This window comes from Aulonocara sp. 'chitande type north' Nkhata Bay, linkage group LG17, assembly GCF_057382095.1.
Source record: "Aulonocara sp. 'chitande type north' Nkhata Bay isolate Kocher_YH1m ecotype deep benthic linkage group LG17, A_spYH_male_GT1.1, whole genome shotgun sequence".
Lineage (NCBI taxonomy): Eukaryota > Metazoa > Chordata > Actinopteri > Cichliformes > Cichlidae > Aulonocara > Aulonocara sp. 'chitande type north' Nkhata Bay.
The window spans coordinates 32,379,029-32,401,425 of record NC_141360.1 but is presented as its reverse complement, the minus strand read 5'-3'; the positions used below and the strand labels follow the sequence as shown (position 1 = coordinate 32,401,425).

Genomic DNA, 22,397 nt, shown 5'->3' with positions numbered 1-22,397 from the left:
TAGTGTAAATCACTAGTTTATTATTATAACACATGCATGCAATTTCAAAATTTCAATGCAAAATAACACAAGGAAACAACCGATGGCGCTAAATACATTTTCACCCATGCACAGAGTCAACCGACTATGAAACTATGAAACTGGAATCAGCTCGGTGCTCTCGTGGCTAAAACTATAATTTTTTTTTAACCACACAAAGGTTTATTTGTGATCAGAGTTTTGGACTTGAGTGCAGAGACTGAGTTAAAGAGAACACATGATGATGAAAGTACAAAAGAGAACTTGTATAAGGCAGAGAGGGCAGCCTGTGGAAAATGGCACATCAGATGCTTCTTAAATCCCCCACTTCTGTGTTTGCAGCTAAGCTCGCTGCTGTCTTTTAAAGGTTTTAAAAAATAAACCTGGAAAACAAGTCAAAAATTTACACCGTAGTTTGTAGCGAGCGTGATAGTTACACAGGAAGTAGATTCAGTTCCTGCCTGTGCAGCTGCCGTCATTTACATTCAGCAAAAAGAAACTTTAGAAAAACAATACTGGACATTTTCAATCCATAAAAACACAAAGCATCAGAGGATGTTTTGGGTTTTTTGCTTCCAGTGTTGGCTTCACAGTAGTTTTACAGATATAGCTGTTCCCATATGGCCCTCTTTCAGCTATTTTTGCCATGTTTACATGACTTAGTAGCAGCTCAGTAGAGTCCCAGCTCTACTGATGAACACTGATGAGGCCTGAACACCCACAGCTGCAAGAAAGGTTTAAGATTATAATATGACTAAACTAGCATGTATATATTTGTATAAAAAACACAGCGTGATCGCTCACAGTCCAGGCCCATTGCACTTCCTTTAGCACCAACAATGTCCACTCGGGTTAAGGTGATAAATTCTGACAGGTGTCCAGGCTGTGAGGTAGCAAAGCAGCTCCAAACCATGATGGTACCTCCACCGTGCTTCGCTGTTGGGGTGAGCTTTTATTTACTGTTGTCCAAAAGACTGAGTGCTCAGATATAGTCTTTTCCAAATATGGCATGTATTGTAGTGTGCTTTTCTTCCTCAAGTTCTTCCAATAACATCATTCTTAAGTGTTTTTCTTATGGTAAACTTTATTCAGCTGTTTGGAGGTGTTTTTGTCATTACCCTTGGTTTCTTTTTCACCTCCCTGGCAAGGTGGCAGCTTTCCTGAATATCCTCAGAGTTCTTCTTAGTGTGACTCGAAAAACATTTTTCCAGTTTTGTGAACCTGCAAATGCTTCTTCTAAGTTCCTGGGAAAGTTACCGAAACGAAAGCGTGGTTCACCCCTTCCAGGTTTTCTTTAAAAAGGCAGATTTTTATCAAGAACCAGGCTTTGTTTGCTCTCTGATCTCATTGAGGTGCTTTTTCAGATTCACGTCCATTCTCCAGCCTGGGCATGGGAGTTATTTCATCTTTTATAACATCATGCAAAATCCAGTTTGTGCTTCATTAGTTTAGCCAGATTGTGTTTCTCTGCAGTTGTGAGTGTGATGAAGGTCAGGCCACATTTTCCGAGTAAGTTATGACGAAATCTGTGCACTTCCAACTGTGTGATCTGCCTACACAAAGTCTCTTGTTCTTAACAGTAATACTGATAGCTGATGTGGAGATTTGATTCTTCTCTGGAAACATAATCAGGCTAAGCTCCTATTTCACAAAGCCGAGACCAGATAAACACAAATCTCCTCCCAATGTCTGCCTTCGTGTTTTTACACAGGTTTGTCGAGGGTGATGCAAATCACGCTGAGATCTTAGGCGGCTACTAAGCCTCTCTCCTTTCAGGAAAGATATTCAACCCCAGTTCCACCAGCGCCCCCATTAACATGGTCCACAGTGGTATGCACACAAACGTCAGCTTCACGTCGGCCAGCCTTTCCAGCTTGGCGCACAGCGTCAGGCAGAAGCCGAGCTTCAGCAGCATGGCTGTCAGGTACCAGCTACGCAGGCGCAGGTCTGGAGAGCCGTTGCGCGGGTCGTATCCCGGCTTGCAGCGGCCTGCCATCTTGATGGCGAGCATGAGGATGAGGATGCCATCAAAAACCCAGACAGGGAGAAAGATGAGGAACCAGTTCCACTGCACCTGTAGAGAGGAAAGGGAGAAGATGCTAATAGTTGAGGTTGTTGGGAGGAATGTGTCACTGGATGGAGACTGGGTGGAGATTGCTGATGAAGCTATGGAAACTGTTACCTTTCCATCCAATTTGAGCACCAGCATAATGAGGAAAACCAGGGTGAAGACCCAGGTCAACAAAACCCTCTGAGCCAGAGACATCTCACTCAGTGGAGACCAGAGGAGGAGACAGACAGAAGCTGCACACAGACAGACCACATGTGCACGTGTTATAATCAGAAAATATGTTAAATAATGATAAATGCATGCTTTTGTAGCATAAAACGTGGATTTAAAAACTGACAGCAAGGCAGGAATCAGAACTAACTGGATTATTTGGTGTCAGCTATGCTCTCCGTTGCAGCATCAAACAACATTTCGCTGATGGCCGCTTTGAAATAATAATTTAATGCCATAATTGTATTCATTGTCAGATTAAAAACACTGCAATTAGAGCTAGCTGTTACAGCCTAATAGCATTGTGCTAATCGCTGGCTGTGACTTACTTTAGTGTGTTTCCAGCTCGGCAGACAGCATCTTCCTTCCAATGTGTCCTACGCATTCACATTCTCATATCGTTTCTTATAGCCAGTCATGTAATTATCAGCAAACGTGTCCGTTAATAAAAATAGACTGGGAGATTTTTTTAGGTCCGTTATCCATACGGGTCCCGCCTCTCCTGGGAGCCGATTGGTGCTCCTCACGTTTGTTTTAATGTCCGTCACGCTGCGTTGTAACCGTAAAGTGTTCACGAATGCGCAAAGCAGTTGTTGGGTTTTCCTGTAGTGAGTTTTCACGTCCACTAGAGGTAAGTAAAGTTCTTTTTATTCCCCCCCCCCCGGCGTTTCTGATTATATCCTATTCGTCGTGATGGTATTTAAAATTTTAACCCTGTATTTTCTCGTTTTTTGACTTTCGAAATACTTATTGTATTCATGTGTGACCCTAGTCTTCTTTCCTATTTGCCAACCATCGATGGCGATTATTTGCTGAAAATATAACTGCGCCTTTATGCGGCGGTTTACGGTAAGGGGGCCGAAGTAGTATTTTTACAGTGAGAGACAGAAAGGGAAAGGCTAATGCTTGAAACACTGGCGAGCAGATACTCAGCATCTCCTCCAGACAATGGACAAGGCTGGCTAGCTCAAGTTCATTATAAACTACGCTTAGAAAGCGCGCCTGAGCTCTGTCTGTGGACTTGGAGCCGCCTTCGCAGTCAAAGAGGTAAGACTGAGCGACTGCACGGCGCGTTTAGACGGCAGTAATCAGGGTTTCGGGGTTAAAGACAGCTGTGTGGGCTGTTATGCCTGCCGGTGGCTCAGCTAACATATAGCCTGGCAGAAGGGAGGAGGACTGTCTGTATATGAACCAAGATAACCACGAAGACTACCCGAAAGCACAGTGGCTGCTTCCAGCTACATGCCAGCTAGCATCAAAATTAGCTGCATGTGTTTCCCCACTCATAGTGGACCGAGCTTTACTTCACAGTAATGCAAACGTTGACATTTTTAGCCTGTGTTTTACTTCCTCTACCTCTTTGCTATTTTTAAATCTTCCACATCAATGTTATTAAGAATAAGATTTTTAGTACAATCTTTTCTAACAGTATTTCTATAGCAAGTAAAAAGATAAAAAATCAACTGAGAAAGCAATCAAACTTGTATAAAAAATAAAATAGGCAAGTAGGGTTGCTCTTAACTATCACCTTTATAGTAATACCGTTTATTGCATGGCATTTTGTTAGGCTCTGACTGATTTACTATTCAAGCTAAACTGCTGTGTGAAAGTATTTGCCTGCTTTTTTATTTTATTTATTTGCACATTTGTCACACTTGCATGTTTCAGGTCAACAAATTTTTATATTAGACAGTGATAAGCTGAGTGAAAACAAAATACAGTTTTTAAGTCATGGTATCATTTATTAAGAGAAAAAGCTATCCAAATCTACCTGAAGTTACGTAAAAAAATAATTGCCCCCATGTGATTAACCACTTTTTTTTTGGCCAGCTGAGTTCAATTTAACTAGCCACACCCAGGCCTAATTACTGCCAGGTAGAGCAGGGCGATATGGCCAAAAATATTTATCACGATATATATTTGAAAATTTGCGATAACGATATAACTGACGATATAATTGATGCGAGACAAAATACAACTCCACAACGTTACTAGCGCAAAAAGACAACCTTCCATTTATTTTCACTTAAACAAGAAGCTGGTTTTTATGTACATTAAAGCTTTATAAAAATGTAACAGTGCAAATGCAAATTCCTTGCTGAAAGTTTAACCAAAAGACATTTCCAGTAGAAATGGGCTGACATATCCTGAGCATAACCATGTATAATATCCACTGAAGTTAAAAAGAGGTGCTTTGCAACATTAAACTGCAGTGTGCAGTACGCATTTTTCGGACCATAAGGTGCACGGGATTATAAGGCACATTAAGCGAAACAAAGCAGTCAGATAAATCAAACTTTATTAAACTCATTCTTCTTGCTTCCTCCACTTCTGTACCATTGATTCATTAATGTTGAATTCTCTGGCAGCTGCTCTATTCCCATGTTGTTGCAGTATATTAATGACTAACCTCGTATTGTGGATGGATTATCTCAGTTGTTCTCCTGACTGAAGTTTGGTCCGTGTACAGCATCCTGCCATGCGATTGCATTTGTCTCTAACCATGAGGAACCTTCATGTTAACTTTTATAAGTGGAAAAGTGTTAGTGTTCGTCCTCCAGCTTCACTGTTTATGTTATGCTAACATAGCTGTGTCGCTAGCGATCACGTAGCACATCATTATATAGCAGCTAGCCCAACTTCAGTAACCCTACAAACGTCACTGCTGTTTAGTTTCCTGTCTTCATTTGTGTTGGAAGTGATAGCAGAGCTGTACGTTTGAATTTTTTCAGAAATCTCTCAGTCAGAACATGCTATATCATGTTTAGGTAACTAGCGAGCTAACTTCCGCTAGCTTCCTGCTAACTTCTAACTCCGTTAAATGTAATAACTTGTTTTCATGGATGCCTGGAAGTTAAACTTTATAGTTACACCTGGTAAAGCAGCAATGTTGATCGTTTTATTAAAGATGAAAGAATTTAGACAGTTTTTAACTCTCAGTGATGCTGCAGTGTTGTTTGACCTGAAACATACGGAGTTTAGGACCCAGATTACTCCCAGATTTAAGAGCATCTTAGTCCGACAAATACGACAATAATGACGGCCGCTTGCATGTTCTGCAAAAAAATGTGCTTTGTCGTGTATCTGACGGACAACAACCAAACCAGTTCCACATCACGGAAGTTGCACCATTTTTACAAACCAATTCTGGTTCATCTGTTTCACTCAACAATCGGCCATGTGCGTATGAAAACAAAGGCACTGCGCATGCGCGTTTTACTCCCATTCTATCGCGATATTTCATTTTCCTATCGTTGCCTAACATTATACCGGTATTACCGTGAACGGTATAATATGGCCCAGCCCTACTGCCAGGTCTGTTGACTCGTGAAATCGCTTCTCTAGAACCTGTCTGACAACATGAAGAAGGCTAAAAGATCTCAAAAAGAAACTCTTCGTCTCACAATCTAAAGTGAAACGGAAGAACTGATGCGAAGCAAAGTTGTTGACATCTTCAGTCTGGAAAAGGTTATTTCTAAGGATTTGAGACTTCAGCGAAGGACAGTGAGAACCATTATCCAAAAATGGAGAGAACCTGAAATGGTGTTGACCCTTCCCAGGAGTGGCCAGCCTATTTTAAAAAAAAATAAAAAAAATACTCCAAGAGTGCACCAGTTGAACACCAGCTGAACGCTTTGAAATGTCTGAGTCCTGTTACATCCAGCATAAAACTAACACAGCATTTCACAAAATGAACGTCATGATGTGTGTTTCTGTGACTTCCTGTGTAAACATGATCAACATTCAAACATGGTACTGTGATGGTCTGGGGCTGCTTTGCTTCTTCAGGACCTGGACAGCGTCCCGTGATTGATGTAATTATGGATTCTGCTCTATACTGGAAAATCCTGAAGGAGAATGTCCGGCCATCAGTTTGTGTCCTGAAACTCAAGCTCGCTTTGGTTATGCAAATTTTCCAAAACACACCAAGTCCACCTCCAAATAGACTTGAATCTGATTGAGATGCTTTGACCTTAAACAGGCTGTTCATACTTGGGAAAACTCTCCAGTGTGGTTGATTTAAAACAACTCTGCAAAGAAGAATGAGCCAAAATTCCTCCACAGTAACGTGAAACGCATAACAAATGATTTAAAATCAGATTTTTCTTTACTAGGTTTATCTTTGCCTGATATGTAAAATGTATTTGAGCTGAAACATGCACACGTATCAAGCAAAAACAGGAAGAAGTCTAGAGGGAGGCAAATGCTTTTTCACTTTATTTAACTACGAAGACCCATTTATATCAAATCTGGTTCAAGCTATACAAACACAATATTTAAAAAAGCAGCAAATACAGTGAAAGGTAGCGTATAGGACATAAAATGGCACAAAAAATATTAGTGCCCTCCTACACAGTCTTTTAAATCAATTAAAACATGCATCTAAGCAGCTATAATTTTGTCTGTTTTTTGTGGCTGTCCATAAACATTGCATTTCTTTTAACCAGCCAACTGCTTGCAGGCATACAGGTAATCTGAAGCCATCAGGGTGCCCATAGTCTGCTAAGCTGTGATGTACTCTGCTGCATGTGCTGCAGATATTGCTGAGGGCTACAGCCACTCTATTTAAAAAAAACCAAAAAAAAAAACCAATACAAATGTCCGTGCATGTCCTTCATATCTGTGTATCTCGACTAACAGATGTGCCAATATATGTGATAGGCCAGTAACAGCAGTTCGCCTCGTGCTCATCTACATTATTCAAATCTTTATCTGTCTCTTCTACTCTATTTTACTCTGCTTTAAAACCTGTTAGTGACTGTGTCAGAGAAGTGAAACTGCTGCAGGCTTCTGCAGGGGGTCAGGCTCTCAGTTTGGCAGGCCTACTGATTATCCAACAAGTTTATCGTTGAGCCTGTCTGTCTGCTCCAATGTCTGACCAACAAAGTCATCGCTCACCCAGATTTCTATCTGCAGTCATAATTCGACCTCTAAATTAGTCCGCTGTGTCGCACCGGTTGAGTTGCTTTTAAGCCTAAAAATCACTTTTTCCTATTAAGCCGTACACGCTGAAGAAGCAGATCAGATTATCCTGATTATCCTTACAAACACGGTGACAACAGCAGTAAAAATGATCAGCTGCTGAGTTTTTTCCGCTGTTGGAGCAGTTATACCTGACTGTGTTTGCAATTCAGCCAGGAGTGGAACATTTTTATTTTTTTTAATTTTTTTTTAATCAAACTGCAAGTATGTGACTTGTGCAACAGCTAAGCAAACCTTTAATCTCGCTTGCTGTGAACCCCATGTACAGCTTATACTGTAGGGCCTCGTATTCGGGGTAGAGAAATATAGTTTTCTTAGACTCAGTAGGGTTGTGTTAGTCATATGATCATCAACAGGAATGGGTTTTCCCCAAAAGGAGCTACTAGGAACTACCTGTTTAACAAGAAAAAAACTGGGAATGATATCAGAGATCTCACTTAAATCCATTATGAAGTGCCTTTGAGCAAGGCAGATCAGTGCTCGTTTTCCTGCCTCGCTGCAGGAAGCTGTGGTTCAGAAGTGCAGTTTGTTTGTTTTCTTCCTGACAGAAAATAGCTCACTTTTGTGTTATGTTGCATATTCACTGTGGTGTTGCACACACATGGGATTCCTGTTAATGCCCAGACACACAAACAGGGTAGGACTCGGCAGCTCGTGTGCCTTTAAAACACTGATTAATCATCTGCTGGTCCACTACTACAAGTCAGACCATGTATCTGCACCGCATCGTTGTGTGCACACACAAATGTGACTTGTAGAGAGTGACTCCCTCGTTGAGTGGCCTTCTGTATATTTTTACACCCTTTGGACATTGCAAGAGTCTCTTGGTCCTGCAAGGCCTTAATTGTCATTTGTCTTCACCTGACAAAGTGTGGATGAAGGCATGCTCAAGGCTGGCTAGAGAGAGATCCCACTTCTTGCATATGTTCTCTGGGCTGTTATTTCTAGCTTTAGTAATTAAAGTAATTTAAAATAAAAGCAGTGTTTCTGTAAATAGTTTCTACTTTTGCACACGTGAGAGTGCATTCTCTGCATCTCAATCTCATCCTCACCTAGTCGCCTTAGTTGTCTCCTTGTTGCATTCCCCCTTCATTTATTTGTCTCTTTGAGGAGCTCTGAGACGATGGATTGCATTTTGTTTTGTGGAGCGTGAATCTGCCTGCAGAGCTTGTTATATCATCAGCTGCAACATGGTTATATCACACACTCATCTGCTATATTATTTTATGCTACGGCTGCAGCTTGGCCTGCATGGAAGTGATATCATGCGTAGAAATAAAGTCACTGCAGTGGTGATTGTGAGCAGAAAGGTCAGTTGACCTCATAATCACTTAACCATTTCTTTGTTATCACCTTAGCTGTACTGCAGCTAAAAGAGCAGTCAGTAACAAGGTGGCAGTGACCAGAAGCTGCAGTTGGGACTCCAACAGTTTACACAGGAAGTCACAGAAATGCACGCATCCTGTTAAGTCTGAATGCTGCTTTAATACAAAATAAGAACAAGGAAACATTTAGTAATGCCTCTGGAAATTCTTGTTCTATAAACGTCCCGAATCCACTAGGACTGGGCCATTTATTCTGAGCTTAATCTCAGTGGCGATTATAGCTTTCAGTGATTATGAGGACAAAATAGTCTGGGTAAAAAGATAACTTTTTTTTGTGATATACTAAATCAGCAGTCAAAATGCACAGCAACATTAAAGAAGAAAAATGGGCAGTTTTAGATATAGGGTGAAAGGTGGGTTACATCATGGACAGGTCAACAGTCCATCAGACTGCTAATAGACCGTCAACCAGTTTAGACTCACCTGTTTAAGCAGTAGTTGGACAGGAAAGCCAAACAGAGCAGCCAGACTCCTCAGAAAAGGTGTTTGAGCCCAGCAGCTCCTTGCTGTGTGGCACAAACTCAAATCACTGCAAAACCATCTCCCCTAAGACTTAATGGGGTCTGAGGACTTGTCCTCAATTTGGTGAAGGACCAGTGACCTTATCAAACGGATCTTTACCCAAGTTGTGCTCAAGGTCAAGGTTACATTTGCTGTTTTTACAGGCAGTAGCTTGTGAATTGTGAGCTAGATCTCATTAATGCTCTGGTTATAAATGCCACTTGTCAAAGACTCTATAAAGTTTATGAGAACTGTGTGTAATTAAAGCTCAATATAGTCTCCTCTTGACAGCTGGAGGTCTCTAATGAGCACATGTTAAATGGAAGAAAATCCACCTACATAAAAGAAATAAAATCAAATGTTTAATATTTAGTGGTGGATCAAGAGGTTATGTCCTGAGAGCTGGTAGGCATTTCAGTACATCAGGTTTTACCAGTGGGAGCATTTTGACTCTGGACCCGATGAGGATCCGTGCTAAACGCTGTAGTTCTGCTTGGATTGATACAGCTCTGTGCATTATCCTACTGGTGCCAGCTGATGTACACACACAGGTGCTTTTAATAATTTTTCTCAGAAAAGAGCTCTCTGTATGAAAGTTCTGCAAACTGGTCACACATCACGAGCTGATAAGAATATTATTGTGAACAGGAAGTGCAGCCAAACTGACAGGAGCATCGGACGCCTCTTGCAAGGTTTTGCAATTCAAAGTGATTGAGATCTTAGATTGGCTTTTTGGCAGCAAAGGGCAGGTTCCCCTCTTTTACACATCTAAGCTACTGTAACCAACCAGCGTGATTGTTTCGTGTTTCTTCTTCCCCCATTTGGGATACATCTTCATCACTGTGAAACAAAATACTGGACTATAAGTGAAACTTACCACAAAGCCTCATATCTAAAGTCATAAGGTCTCAGCTGTGTTGCAAACTCTTTTTTTTTTAAATAAGCATCCTGTCTTATCTCTCTTAATGCGATAAGGAGATCATTTCATGACTCCCTGAGGTTACAAGTCATTCTTTAACTTGGGTAATTGCGAAGGGTTTTTACTGTTGTCCATCACTTCAGTATGACATTACAATAATGTAATAATGCTAATCATATCTGATCATTTACTAGCACAAATTACCTGAGTTTGTTTGTTTGTTTATTTTTATCTGAGTCTGATTGGTTTAAATGTAAATGCAATTTTCTCATAATTTTCTGAGTCGTAAAACTCTGATTCTAGGGGGAAAGTGTGGCGTTTTAGGAATTACTTCAGGACATGCTGGGACTGCCTGCCCTGTTATTACCTGGAAGGTTATTGTTGAGGGTAAATTGATGGCAATAACGACAGCATGTCGATGATGAAGGAAGAATTGTGAGGATGATTGTGATTATTCCAATCCTTCTCTTGACTTTAAACAAGAGCTGCCCTGTTAGGTTGAATATTTGGGTCCCTTGCTGCCTGTTGTTAATCATTACAGTTTCTGAGAATTCATACTGTCTGCAGGCAGACTTTCTGTGTTTGTGTTCATTTGAAGTTCAGCAAATGATACACGCTGCTTTTTAACCCCCCCTGTGGAGTCTCGTGACATGGACCCATGCCAAAGTCCAATTACACAGTGCTCAGGAGGCACTTGCACATGCATTAGAGCCCCATTTTAGTGAGTGACCAGTAGGGTTGCAAAGGGGCGGAAAATTTCCGGTAAATTTCCGAAAAGTTTCCGGTAAATTTCCATGGTAAGTTAAGCTTGGGAATTTTGGAAATATTCCATATTGGAAACTGTCCATGGAAATAATGGGAATTATGGAAATTAATGGGAATTTAGGAGAACTAACTGGGAATATATTATTTCCAAGCATAAATATAAACAGAAATCATAAGAAAACCTCCATGCAAAATGTTTTCAACAGATATTTAAACAGATTTATTTGTAAGTACAGTAGAATAGAACACGTTTCAATAACTTGTTTCATGGATGAATAAAAACAGAAATGTTGAGTTCAATATTACCATCCCCTAACCCCGCTCATTCAAAAATGCCCCCTGTCCAAAAATCTCCACAAAGTCCCATTCAAAAGGTTAAATGAAAAATGCCACTTATCCTCCAAAACGTCCCATTAAACATTCAAATTTTCCTTCAAGCAATCCTCTTTTCTCATTTTTGCTCAGTCAATAGACTCTTCCTGGACCTCATCATCATCCAACAACATGTCCACTTCCTCAGCATCCAACTCTGAGTCTTCCTCTTCAGTGTCACTTTCCAGCTTTGTTGAGGATGGCTCTGTGTCAGGCTCAAAGAGCCGTAGGTTTGCCCGAATGCCGACCAGCTTTTCCACTCTCACATTTGTGAGCCTGTTGCGAACCTTTGTGTGGGTGTTCCCAAACAGTGACCAGTTGCGCTCGGAGGCGGCTGATGATGGTGGGATTTGGAGGAGGATGGAGGCTACAGGTGCAAGGGCCTCAGATTCACATAGTCCCTTCCACCAGGTGGCTGCAGATATGTGCTGGCATGACTGCCATATTCCATCCCCTTTCCAAAGGCCTTGCTTTGTTCGATACTTTGCCAAACTGCCTAGAACTTTGCCTTTATCGAGACCCAGGTGGTCAGACATGGCTGTAATGACCGCATAGGCACCGTTGATCTCTTCCCCGGAAAGTATGCCCTTGTCATATTTGGGGTCCAGCATGTATGCTGCTGCATGCACTGGCTTCATGCAGAACTCCCTCCGCTGTTCCAATGACTTGACCACAGCCGTTTCCTCTGCTTTCAGTAGTAGGGAAGTGGGCAGAATTGTCTGGATTTCTTCTTTGAGTTCTGCAAAAAGGCACTGGACATCTGACAAGATGGCACCATCCCCCTCTATCTTCGCTATTGCTGCTGCAATAGGTTTGAGGATTTTCTGACTGCTAGATACTCTTTCCCAGAACACATCATCCAAGATGACCTTCTTGATGTCACTGTCGATGCCTACAGACTGGGATATGGCCATCTCTTGCAGAGACTCCTTTCCCTCCAGAAGGCTGTCAAACATGATAACAACACCACCCCATCGCGTTATGCTGGGAAGCTTCAGTGTAGTACTCTTGTTCTTTTCCTTTTGCTTTGACAGAAATGTAGCGGAAGTTACTTGTTTGCCTTTAACATATTTCAGAACTTGCTTCACTCTCTTATTCAGAGTGTCCATTGTTTTTAGTGCCATTATGTCTTTTAGGAGAAGGTTTAGTGTATGGGCTGCACAGCCAATAGTAGTTATATGAGGGTAGGTCTCCTCCACATGTGCCCAGGCAACCTTCATGTTGGCTGCATTGTCAGTGACCAGTGCAAAAACCTTATCTGGTCCAAGGTCATTGATGATCACTTTTAGCTCATCTGCAATGTATTGGCCTGTGTGTCTGTTTTCCTTTATGTCTACACTCTTGTAGAACACAGGCTGAGGAGTGGTGATTATGTAGTTAATAATTCCTTGTCCCCTGATATTGGACCATCCATCAGAGATGACTGAAATACAGTCAGCTTGGTCAATGGTCTGTTTCACCTTTGCTTGAACTCGACTGAACTCTTCATCCAGTAGATGAGTAGACAATGCATGTCTGGTTGGGGGAATGTATGCTGGTCGGAGAACATTCAAAAATCTCTTCCAGTACACATTGGATGTCAGCATCAGGGGTGAGCCAGTTGCATAGATTGCACGAGCGAAACACTCATCTGCGTTTTTCTGGCTAGTGTCATCCATAAAATCAAAGAATCCTCTGATGCCAGAGGGACCAGGAGCTGATGAGTGGGTATCTGACTCTGATACAGCTGAAACAGATTCATTTTCCCCTTGAGTGGAACTCCTGGCTGCTGCATGTGTTGGGCCTTGAGGAATTTTTTTGCACTTTGCAATGTGCTGCTGCATTTTTGTGGCATTCTTCACGTACGTCTTATCACAATACTTACACATATATACAGATTTCCCTTGTACATTAGCTGGTGTAAAATGTCTCCACACATCAGATAGCGCACGTGGCATTTTTCTGTAAAATAAAACAAGAGCTTGTAAAAATGCTAATGCAATGCAAGAGATCGTAATAATACAATTGCAATATGATAATAAACAGATATAAATAGTAAGGCTAGCTAAACAACTGGAATGATCTTCAAAACAAAACAACCAAATGAGGAAGCTAGCATCTTCTTTATGTTATACTAGCTATGGCTTATTTAGCATCTAACAGATGCTAGCATTTTATTTAGCATCTAACAGATGCTAGCATTTTATTTAGCATCTTAACAGATGCTAGCATTTTATTTAGCATCTTATCAGATGCTAGCATTTTATTTAGCATCTTATCAGATGCTAGCATTTTATTTAGCATCTTATCAGATGCTAGCATTTTATTTAGCATCTTATCAGATGCTAGCATTTTATTTAGCATCTGATAAGATGCTAGCATTTTATTTAGCATCTTATCAGATTGCTATCTACCAGATTAATACATTTTATGTGATATTCACAATTTAAACATTTAATGAATATATTTTCCCATAATATCATCAAAACTTACCTCACTTGTTAAGTCCACAGGCTCAAATGTGTGCCTTTAATACTCTTTGTCCTTCAGGCTCAAAAGTGTGGTCCATGTGTACATGTGATGGAGGCATGCACAGTGCCAGTAGGTGGTCTCAATAGCCATGCAGCAAGCTTGTGCTCTGTACATGTGATTAAGGAATGGCATGGATATTCAAGTGTATTTGAATTGCATTTGTTTGTTTTTGTCAATATTATGCTAAAATATACTTTCCTCAACTATATTTAAGTTCCCTAAGAAGAGCCAACCTTCAATTTTGAAAATTCCCACTTTATTCCCATAAATTCCCGTTAATTCCCGTTTATTCCCATAAATTCCCGTTAATTCCCGTTAATTCCCATGGAAAGATTCCATCTTTGAAAATTCCGGGAATTTTGCAACCCTAATGACCAGAAAGCCAGTATAGTACGTGAGAGCCTGAGATGCACACAAACACCTGCTGTTGCTTTGAACCTCAAATGCGATCGTTTCATTGCAAGTAGTCTGAAACGACACTCTTTCTGTTTTACAGTCGTCTGGTTTCAACAGTCTCCAGTCAAGCTACACGGCCCAAACAGAGGTGAGTCCTGTGTCTGAGTGCCCTCTGAATGAAATGGAGGAGATTCTTGAAACCTCACACAGACGGTTATGAGGGTGTCTTCAGTCAAGCTTACACACAGAGCTGCTCTGCTCAGATGGCAACAGCAGTTCATGAGTTCTGTTCACTGTGTCTGAAAAAGAGAGACAGATGGAAAAATGAGACTGTGAAAAAAGCAATACTTCCCTTTTGAGAAGGTCAGACAAGTAGCAAACACTTGGTGTTTGTGTGTGCGCGCGTCAAGTGAACAAAGTCTGTGGTTGGTATTCGTGGTGTGTGTGTTTGTTGGACTGTGTTTTCCAGTCCAACAAGTTGCCACTGACTAGGGGTGACACAAAATTGCCCAAAAAATACACATTTTTGGGGCAATTTCGAGTTGGCTCTGCCAATCAGTAATCTACGTGGTATGCACCCTCAAAACTGGATCGCAACAAATTGGCGCTTTTGAGAGTACGTTTGCTGATAGTAACGCCATGTTGTTCAGCTAATAACACAAGGATTTCATCATTTGTGAAGCCATGCTGAAAATAATCAGCAATTTGTGCATTCATGACTGGCTGTAATATTGGTAGCTTAGCTGTAGCATTTGTAGCTGAGGGCTTCAGTTTCCGGGTAACAAGGAAATGACGTCATTCACGTAGATTACTGATTGGCAGCGCTAACTCGAAATTTTGAGTCATTAACTAAAAATTTGGAGAAAAGTCAAAATTTCGAGCTACTTTTCTCGAAATGTGTAGTTAATAACTTGAAATTTTGAGTTATTTTCTCGAAATTTTTTTCTTTGTGTGGCGGAAACGGGCTTTCATATCCATCAGCAACTTAAAAAAATGAAATTAAAGCCATCATGGTAGTGTCAAAAATTCCAGTTCCTCTAATGGCCACAGGTTCCAAAAGTGAGTAAGACCCCAAATTAAACAAAAGTATTTTTCTCTAGAATACTACCCTGTGCAACACTCATCTGAAGGCTTAAATTTAGGGATGTGCCTGTTTTGATTGGCAGCTACCGTGACAAAGGAGCTGTAACCTTAGTTACTTGCGAGGCCTCACCTTTATTAATTCGACGCACTGAACTGGACCTGTGAGCAATGTTTGTTTGTTTCAGTGCCATTTCAAATATTTTCACTGTAATTATCTGACAAAGGATGTTGGTGTCTGTGACTTGCAGTCCGTCTGAGTCTTTCGGTATCAATCCGATACCAAAAGTAAATACAGGACAGTAGTGCCTAAAGACTTGTAGGTTACAGTTAAAGGTTATTATAATCAGACATTCTTCATAAATCAGGTTTCAGGTAAAAAATATATATACATTTTTTGTTTAAAATCGAATAATTTACATATTGTCATACTGTTATTATTTTAATGTCTGAATATAGTCTGTAGTAATCAGTCTAAACTAACATTAACTAATGCTGAAGATCTTATGTACCTGGTTACTCATTGCCTCTCTGAAAGAAGTGTAACGGTGAGCTGTGTCTGTGCTGGGGTCTGGGTCTGTGTGATTAATTTCCTTCCTCCTCGCTTCGTTTCTTTTTCTGTTTGTTCTGGGATAAAGGGTTTTTCTTTTTTGTGGTCTTTCATGTCTTTATTTAAGTTGTTGCCACGGTAGAGAGTCTCCTTCCAACCCGTGTCAGTGTTAGCAGTGTTTTCATTTACAGCTGTAAAGTAGCTCTACACATGGTCGTCTTTCTCACCTGCTACATGTTAGTGGGGGAGGAGGGGGCGGAGCATCGTTTGCACAGACATGTCTGCTTTCTGATGAACTTGAGCAATGTATCTGTGCTTCTCATGCTGTTTTATTTTATTTTTATTTGTTTTTATTTCTAGTCTTTGATGTTTTTTAGCCCCTGTCACTTTTGTGGTAAACTCCCCTGCCTCTCCCTTCCTTGTTTAAGCTTACTTTACAGCTTAAATGTCGAACTACATGCTGCTGAGTTGTTGGAAGAATGCACGCTAGTACGTTTGCATTGGTTGCAAATACACAAACATGATGCCATAAAACACACGTTAACCTGTTAGCAATAAGTACCACACATGCAGGTCTGCATTTCAGCTGTACAGTCTCCACTCACATGTACAAATATGGTCTCCTCTGGGTCCAAAACATGGTGTCAGCTGACAGTGAAACATCATCTGCCTCAACAGAGAGGCATGAAATCACAGTGGCTACACTTTTCCTTTTTATGTGCAGTATAGTAACTATGCCAGTAGCCACCAATCATACAATCAAAACAAGCTGCAGTAATAACTAATTATCTAGTGTAGCTACAACTGCTGTACAAAGTTAAGTCAACGGACATAATCTTTCTTTGAATAGTTTCTCCAGCTCTTTGCACTTGTATTTTAATGAAACCCGCTGTCCACTTATAAGGGTTTACGGTAGATCAACTGTAAGGTTGTTTGGTGTGACTTGAGATAGTCAGGAAATCACCCTAGAACACCTTTGACTCTCTATTGCCGTCCGTGCAGCCTCATGTTTCCTGCAGGCATGCACACATGTGCCCTCTCACCCAGCCCAGAGAGGTAACCTACTCCCATCATGAAACATGAAGCACCAGATAGGAGGAGAGCAGCTAGTGTTACACATCACAAGACTTGTGAAGGAGGTCTCCTCCTGTGCTCATGTTTTCATTAGAGATCCCAAAGACACATGATCCGACTGTCAGTTTGTATTAGAAGTGAGTAGGATGGAAAAATGAAGAAGTTTGTTTTATAATGCAGTTTTCTGTCTTGACTGAAGACATGTCTAGTTATGATATTGTAAAACAAGCTCTGGGAACTGCTTTGCTAAAGATCGGACCATGATGAGGCACCTTCTTCTAACCCTACCTGACTCTTTCAGTCATGTGTAGGTTTGTTTTCAAGTAGCAAAATTGGGAAAAAGAAGCGGAATTTCTTGTCTTTTCCATCTCTTTTTGAAGTTTGAACAGCATTGAAGGCCTCTAACCTGTTTAGTCTAACAGCCCATCGTTTTAAGCTCATCATTTTAGCTATGTAAGCTTTCCTTATATGCAGATAAAACCTGTTTCGTGAACTCTTACTGCTACAAATGTAAAACCTAAAGTGACTCATTTTAGCCAGCATCCAAAACCTCCGATGTTAATTTGGTTTGATGAGGAAGTGAAACAATGTATACACTTGTATATGACAAGGATTAGGCAAGCATACACTGCACTTACTGACCGTAGCTGTGTTTTGTTTTGTTTTTTTGTTTTTTTGTTTTTTTTTTCTAGAGGAAATTTAGGGAACAAAACATTAAACAGCATGTCAGTTTTGCCCAATATTGGACTCTTGACTCTGGCTTCCATTGCCTGTTGGTAAAGTTTTACTTTGCTATTTTTCCCCCAGTGTTGAAAAGTGTCTTTCATTGGTTTAAACACTTTCAAATACTGTGAATAAGAAAAGTGCATGTGTGCGTCATTGCTGCCAGGCACCTGCTGCACTGTTGCATCCTGTTTCAAATAAAGCTGTGAGCTCAAAGTTCAAACGAGTTAATAGTCCTCTATTTTCAGTCTTGTAGTGTCACTGCTTCTTTTGGCATAAGCTTATCGTATATGTCTTTAAAAATAAAAGGATGTGCTCTAAAATTCAGGCAAGACTGGGCCTTGTTTGTTGTTTTGTTTTTTTGCCTCAGCCTAACTAGTGTTTTTAAATGTGAAAATAGTGTAGTCGGTCTAAAAATAACAGACTTAAATAGTGCTGATTTACTGTAATAGGCAGTGATAGACAGTAACAGAGTTGCTGGACCACATTTACTTAGACGAGACACAAACCACACTCTTGTAGGTGAAGGTTTCGTGTTTGATCCTTTCACAACCTGCTTTTTATGTGGACTCTCTCACTCTACGTTTACTTACATCTGTCGGACTGATACATTAGACATTAAAGGGTTACCTACACAAACCAAAGCCCGCAACTTGCATTATTATTTGCAGTAAGCGTCAGCTCCACTGAGCTGCCCAACAAATGAGATGAATGGGTTGCATTGAAAGAACCTAAATTTCTAGCTAAATTATTAACTGAGAAAAATGTGATGAATAATGTTTTGTTTTTAATTTGAACATTATAAGTTACTTCCAATAATGTGAAATTTTCTGTGTGTGGTTGTCTCTGTGTCTTGCAGAGCAAATGAGTGTAACTGTGAGGTGCCAGATTAAAAAGTCAGAGGGTGGCAGGTTGTGTAACCAATTATGTAAAATGTAATGAGAACTATTATTTAAAAAAAATCTGCCTCACACCACTTGTAGTCACCTCACCCTCACCCTCACTCAGAACTTATGGAGCTCATGTTTTCTTGGAAAATGCCAAAAAACAAATTTTTTTTGAGAGAGATGTTTTTATGCCTCTGGGTCAAAGACAGCTGTGGGTGGTGGGTTTGTTTTTTGACCCTGATCATATAAACCTTGAGGAAGTTTCTTTTAAGTATTTCAGATATAACTTGGACTCAAGAATGAACTGATTAGATTATCTAGGTTTACGTCATGATATTTCCATGTCATGATTACAAGTTGGTAATAAAAGGTCTGCACCATAAAACACATGTTCGGCCATAATTTAGCAACCCCATTAGCAGCTAGGACGGAATTTAACACACATGCTAACTGGATGAATGCATAACATTTTGTCTCAAAGGTCAACTTTCATTGTGACTTCATGGTCTTAGAAGTAGAAATTGTGACTTTGTTTCACATTTCGACAGGCACGTTACTGGAGACGCTGCTCTCTGTTGCAAGTGGTGACTAGTTAACATTGGTTTTGAATGTTTTATGAGTATTTAAACAACCAATGGTCAGGGTTAAACATTTGCCATACAAATAGTGCTTGTGTATTTAAGATTACCATTATTTAAAAACCAAATGATGTTTTAAATGTCTGTGAGAAATGCTTCCCTTTGCACTGTGCTGATACGTACAAATGATGTCATACTTTGCCCAGTGTGGCTAACATTAGAAGCGCTATCACCCGCAGCCTTCCTTCCTGTCAGGCCAGTGTCCTCAGCCTTGTGCACAACGTGGTTACACATTTGCTTTTGTGGCTATATACCAGTGTTCGCTGAACACATACACCTGCTCACTTCTACATCAAAGAGTACTGCATGGTGCAGCAGTCTTGTCTTACTTTTTTTACCTTGCATGTTTGCAAGTTTCCATCACAGAAAGAGAGCGGGGTGCTGCCGTGTAGTAGGGCTAGTAGCAGGTGGAGTCATAACATGGCAGAACCAGCAGATAACTACAGTTATACACAGTTAAATCAATTGCCTACTATGTTTGTGCTTACTAGTAGGTTGCATCCCGTTTTTAAGTCTGCATATTTTTGATCTGGCCAGCTTGCATTAATCGTTGATTGTTTTAATTGAGTGTAAAAGCAAAGCTGTTGATTTACTGGTAGATCTGTATTCCCATCCTCACAAGTTCTGGGTTGTGACAGAAAATGAGATCATGGATACAAATAGTGGAAATGACCTTCCTCCGAAGGGTGTCTGAGCTCTCCCTCAGAGATGGGGGTGAAGAGTTTGGTCATTTGGGAGGGATTCTAGGTAGAGCTGCTAGTCCTCTGCTTCAAAAAGAGGTGAGTTGGGGATCTGACTATGATACCTCCTGAGATCAAATAGGAGGAGGTCAGAACACACTGGAGTGGATGTGGCGGCAGAGAGGAAAGATTAGGCTTCGCTTAAATGGCTGCCTTCATGACCCAGCCCCAGATAAGCAGCAGATGTGTGGATGGAGACTTACTGACCACAAATCAACTTTATGATTTAACTATCTATTACTGTCTGTTGTTAATATTAAAAGTAGAAACTTTGCAGGGCAAACATAATCCAAATCACACCCAAATATACAGACACAGTCACTGGTTTTGATAATGAAAATACTCTGTTTTAACATTATTGAGAAATATTTGAGGTCCTAACCTCGCTGTGAAATTACAGTAGCTGGTGTCACTTCCTTGTTGGTCAGTTATACTACCACAAACAAACAAAACAAACGCACACAGATGCACACTCTGGCACTGATGCTCCGCTTTAACATACATCAAACTGCATTCAACCATTTCCTGCTCACAAAGAGATGCACAAACACACACACAGCCGTGTCCTCAGCACAAGAGCCTCCTATAAACCGTGGCCTACATAATGCACTCTTTCTAACTTGACTGCACTCTCCCTCTTTCTTTTTCTAAATGGGTCAGTTCAGACAGACTGGTGCCCAGACAGATTTCGCAAGAGTCACTGCTGCATGCACTGTGTGTCTTTACTGTTAAAATTTCCAATCAGGAAAAATTAAAACCCTGAAATATCTAAGATGTTTACCCGACCCAACGAAGCCCTGTTTGTTTCTTTGTTTGTTTTTGGGTTTTTTTGAACATCTACAAATGCAGCCTCTTGTGACCATATATGTGTAATGATTGCATGTGTTTCTGTTGTCTGGGCTCTGTTCCCTAAATACCCTTCAGGAAACCACAGTGTATTTTGGGAACGCTGCTAATGTGTAGTTTGGAAAAAAGCGTGTTAGGAAAGAACTGTTTCTTCTTGCTGTGTTTTCCAGCCAGAATAACAACCATGCAGCTCACACATAATCCTCTGTATGAAGCTGTGTTAGGCAATAATATGCGTCTCTGCTGGTGTTTTTTGTCTGATGCTGTTTGTGGATTTGTGCTGGCCTCAAGTGCCTGCTTTTCTTATTGCTGCCTCAACATGGGGAGGATTTGTGGCGTTAAAGCCGTCACACCGCTGTTTGTGCCCAGCTCCAGTAATGACAGGTGTCTGCCCGTTAGGTTAGTCTGTTTTTGTCTGTCTGCTCATGCTTACCATCGTCATTTTATGTTGTGCATTTTGAAAGTTTCTCATCGCAGAAATTGTTAGTGGTTCTTGTTGACCCAGACCACAGCAACAAGGCATTTTTTGTTTTGTTTTTTTAATAGCATACTTGAGTGATGTGGTCTCAGAAATTCGTTTATTATGTAACATCAAATTGCAGAAGTTTGCTTGTGCATTTAAAAGTAGTGCTGCAAAAATCAGTTGAATAACCTTCAGTGCCCATTGCTCTACATCAACAGAAAAATGGGCACTCCCAAGTCCTTGTATCGACAATTCAGGCTGCTGGTGGTGGTGGTCTAATTATTGCTGACAATGTCCATCCCTTTATGGCTACAGTGTACGGTTTGCTCGCTATTTTCCATCTAGTGAACACGGGAGTTTCATATCATGAATGTGTAGCCAAACAAGCACCTGTGTGATGCTGTCATGTTAATATGGACCAAATCTCCAAGGACTGTTTCCAACACTTTGTTGAATCTCTGTCACAAAGCATAAAGCCATTTTTAAAAGCAGAAGGAGGTCAACCTGGTATGAGCAAAGTTGAATTGAGTGTATTCCTGGTAAAATTAAACAGAATATACAGCTGACATGCTCGATTTCAGAAACCCAAACTTATTGACTGTGAAGGTTCTCAGTCAACCAAGTCATCGTAGTCTAAGGCAGGGGTCCCCAACCCCCGGGCCTCGGACCGGTTCGTGAGTCGTTTGGTACCAGGCCGCGAGAGTTGAGGCTCAGGTGTGAAATGTATGGTTTTTATCGGTTTTCAGCGTTATTTTGTTATCGTTTTTATCGTTAACTCGGTGTCCCTGGGTCTTTTCAAGTGTGTTATGAATAAATCTTCTTTTTTTCGGTACCGGTATTAGTTTTATTTTGTTGTATTTATCCGCGACACCTTAAAGGCCGGTCCGTGAAAATATTGTCGGGCATAAACCGGTCCGTGGCTCAAAAAAGGTTGAGGACCGCTGGTCTAAGGAGCTTGGAAAGAAAAGAGTCTGGACTTCTTTAAGTTGCTTGAAGACATTTCACCTCTCGTCCAAGAAGCTTCTGCATGCAGAAGAACCTTATTGGGTTTTTTTTTTACTGTATAGCCTGTTTGTTTTTCACTCCAAGTTGTGACGATACCTATCATGCAGAAACTGAAAAACATTTGCTGCTTCTGCAAGGATTTCCTGTTTTGTCTGTTTTTATGTTGGTGTAACTAGAATATTTAAAGTGTGAAGACCTTTGATGTTCCAAAGAATCAACAGACAGACATTCCAACAACATACAGTATTATTATTGTAGAT

The 22,397-nt window shown here is 40.7% G+C and overlaps 2 protein-coding genes across 3 annotated transcripts in view; one reads left to right on the top strand and one right to left on the bottom strand.

Annotated features, from left to right (window-relative positions):
* LOC147310391 (transmembrane protein 60-like) lies at window positions 1-2,795 on the bottom strand. Its single transcript, XM_086269933.1, has 3 exons — window positions 2,629-2,795; window positions 2,201-2,322; window positions 1-2,092 (listed from the first exon to the last, which is right to left on the bottom strand). The coding sequence occupies exons 2-3, from the start codon at window positions 2,282-2,284 to the stop codon at window positions 1,775-1,777; spliced, it is 402 nt and encodes a 133-aa protein (XP_086126059.1). The 5' UTR covers window positions 2,285-2,322; window positions 2,629-2,795; the 3' UTR covers window positions 1-1,774.
* Window positions 2,796-3,189: 394 nt separating this feature from the next.
* Window positions 3,190-22,397, top strand: part of LOC147310390 (protein PHTF2) — a 57,020-nt gene continuing 37,812 nt past the window's right edge. The window contains exons 1-2 of one of the 2 annotated variants that reach the window (XM_086269744.1): window positions 3,190-3,346; window positions 14,232-14,279. The gene's annotated coding sequence lies outside the window, so the exon portion shown is untranslated. The remainder of the gene's footprint in view (window positions 3,347-14,231; window positions 14,280-22,397) is intronic. The other variant, XM_086269745.1, reaches the window with a different exon arrangement.

What these genes read in the sequence shown, in the direction of transcription:
- LOC147310391 (XM_086269933.1), bottom strand. Translation starts at nt 2,284, where the DNA reads ATGTCTCTGGCTCAGAGGGTTTTGTTGACCTGGGTCTTCACCCTGGTT. An exon ending in TGCTCAAATTGGATGGAAAG is followed by an intron (nt 2,093 to 2,200) that starts GTAACAGTTTCC and finishes TCCTCTCTACAG; the next exon opens with GTGCAGTGGAACTGGTTCCT.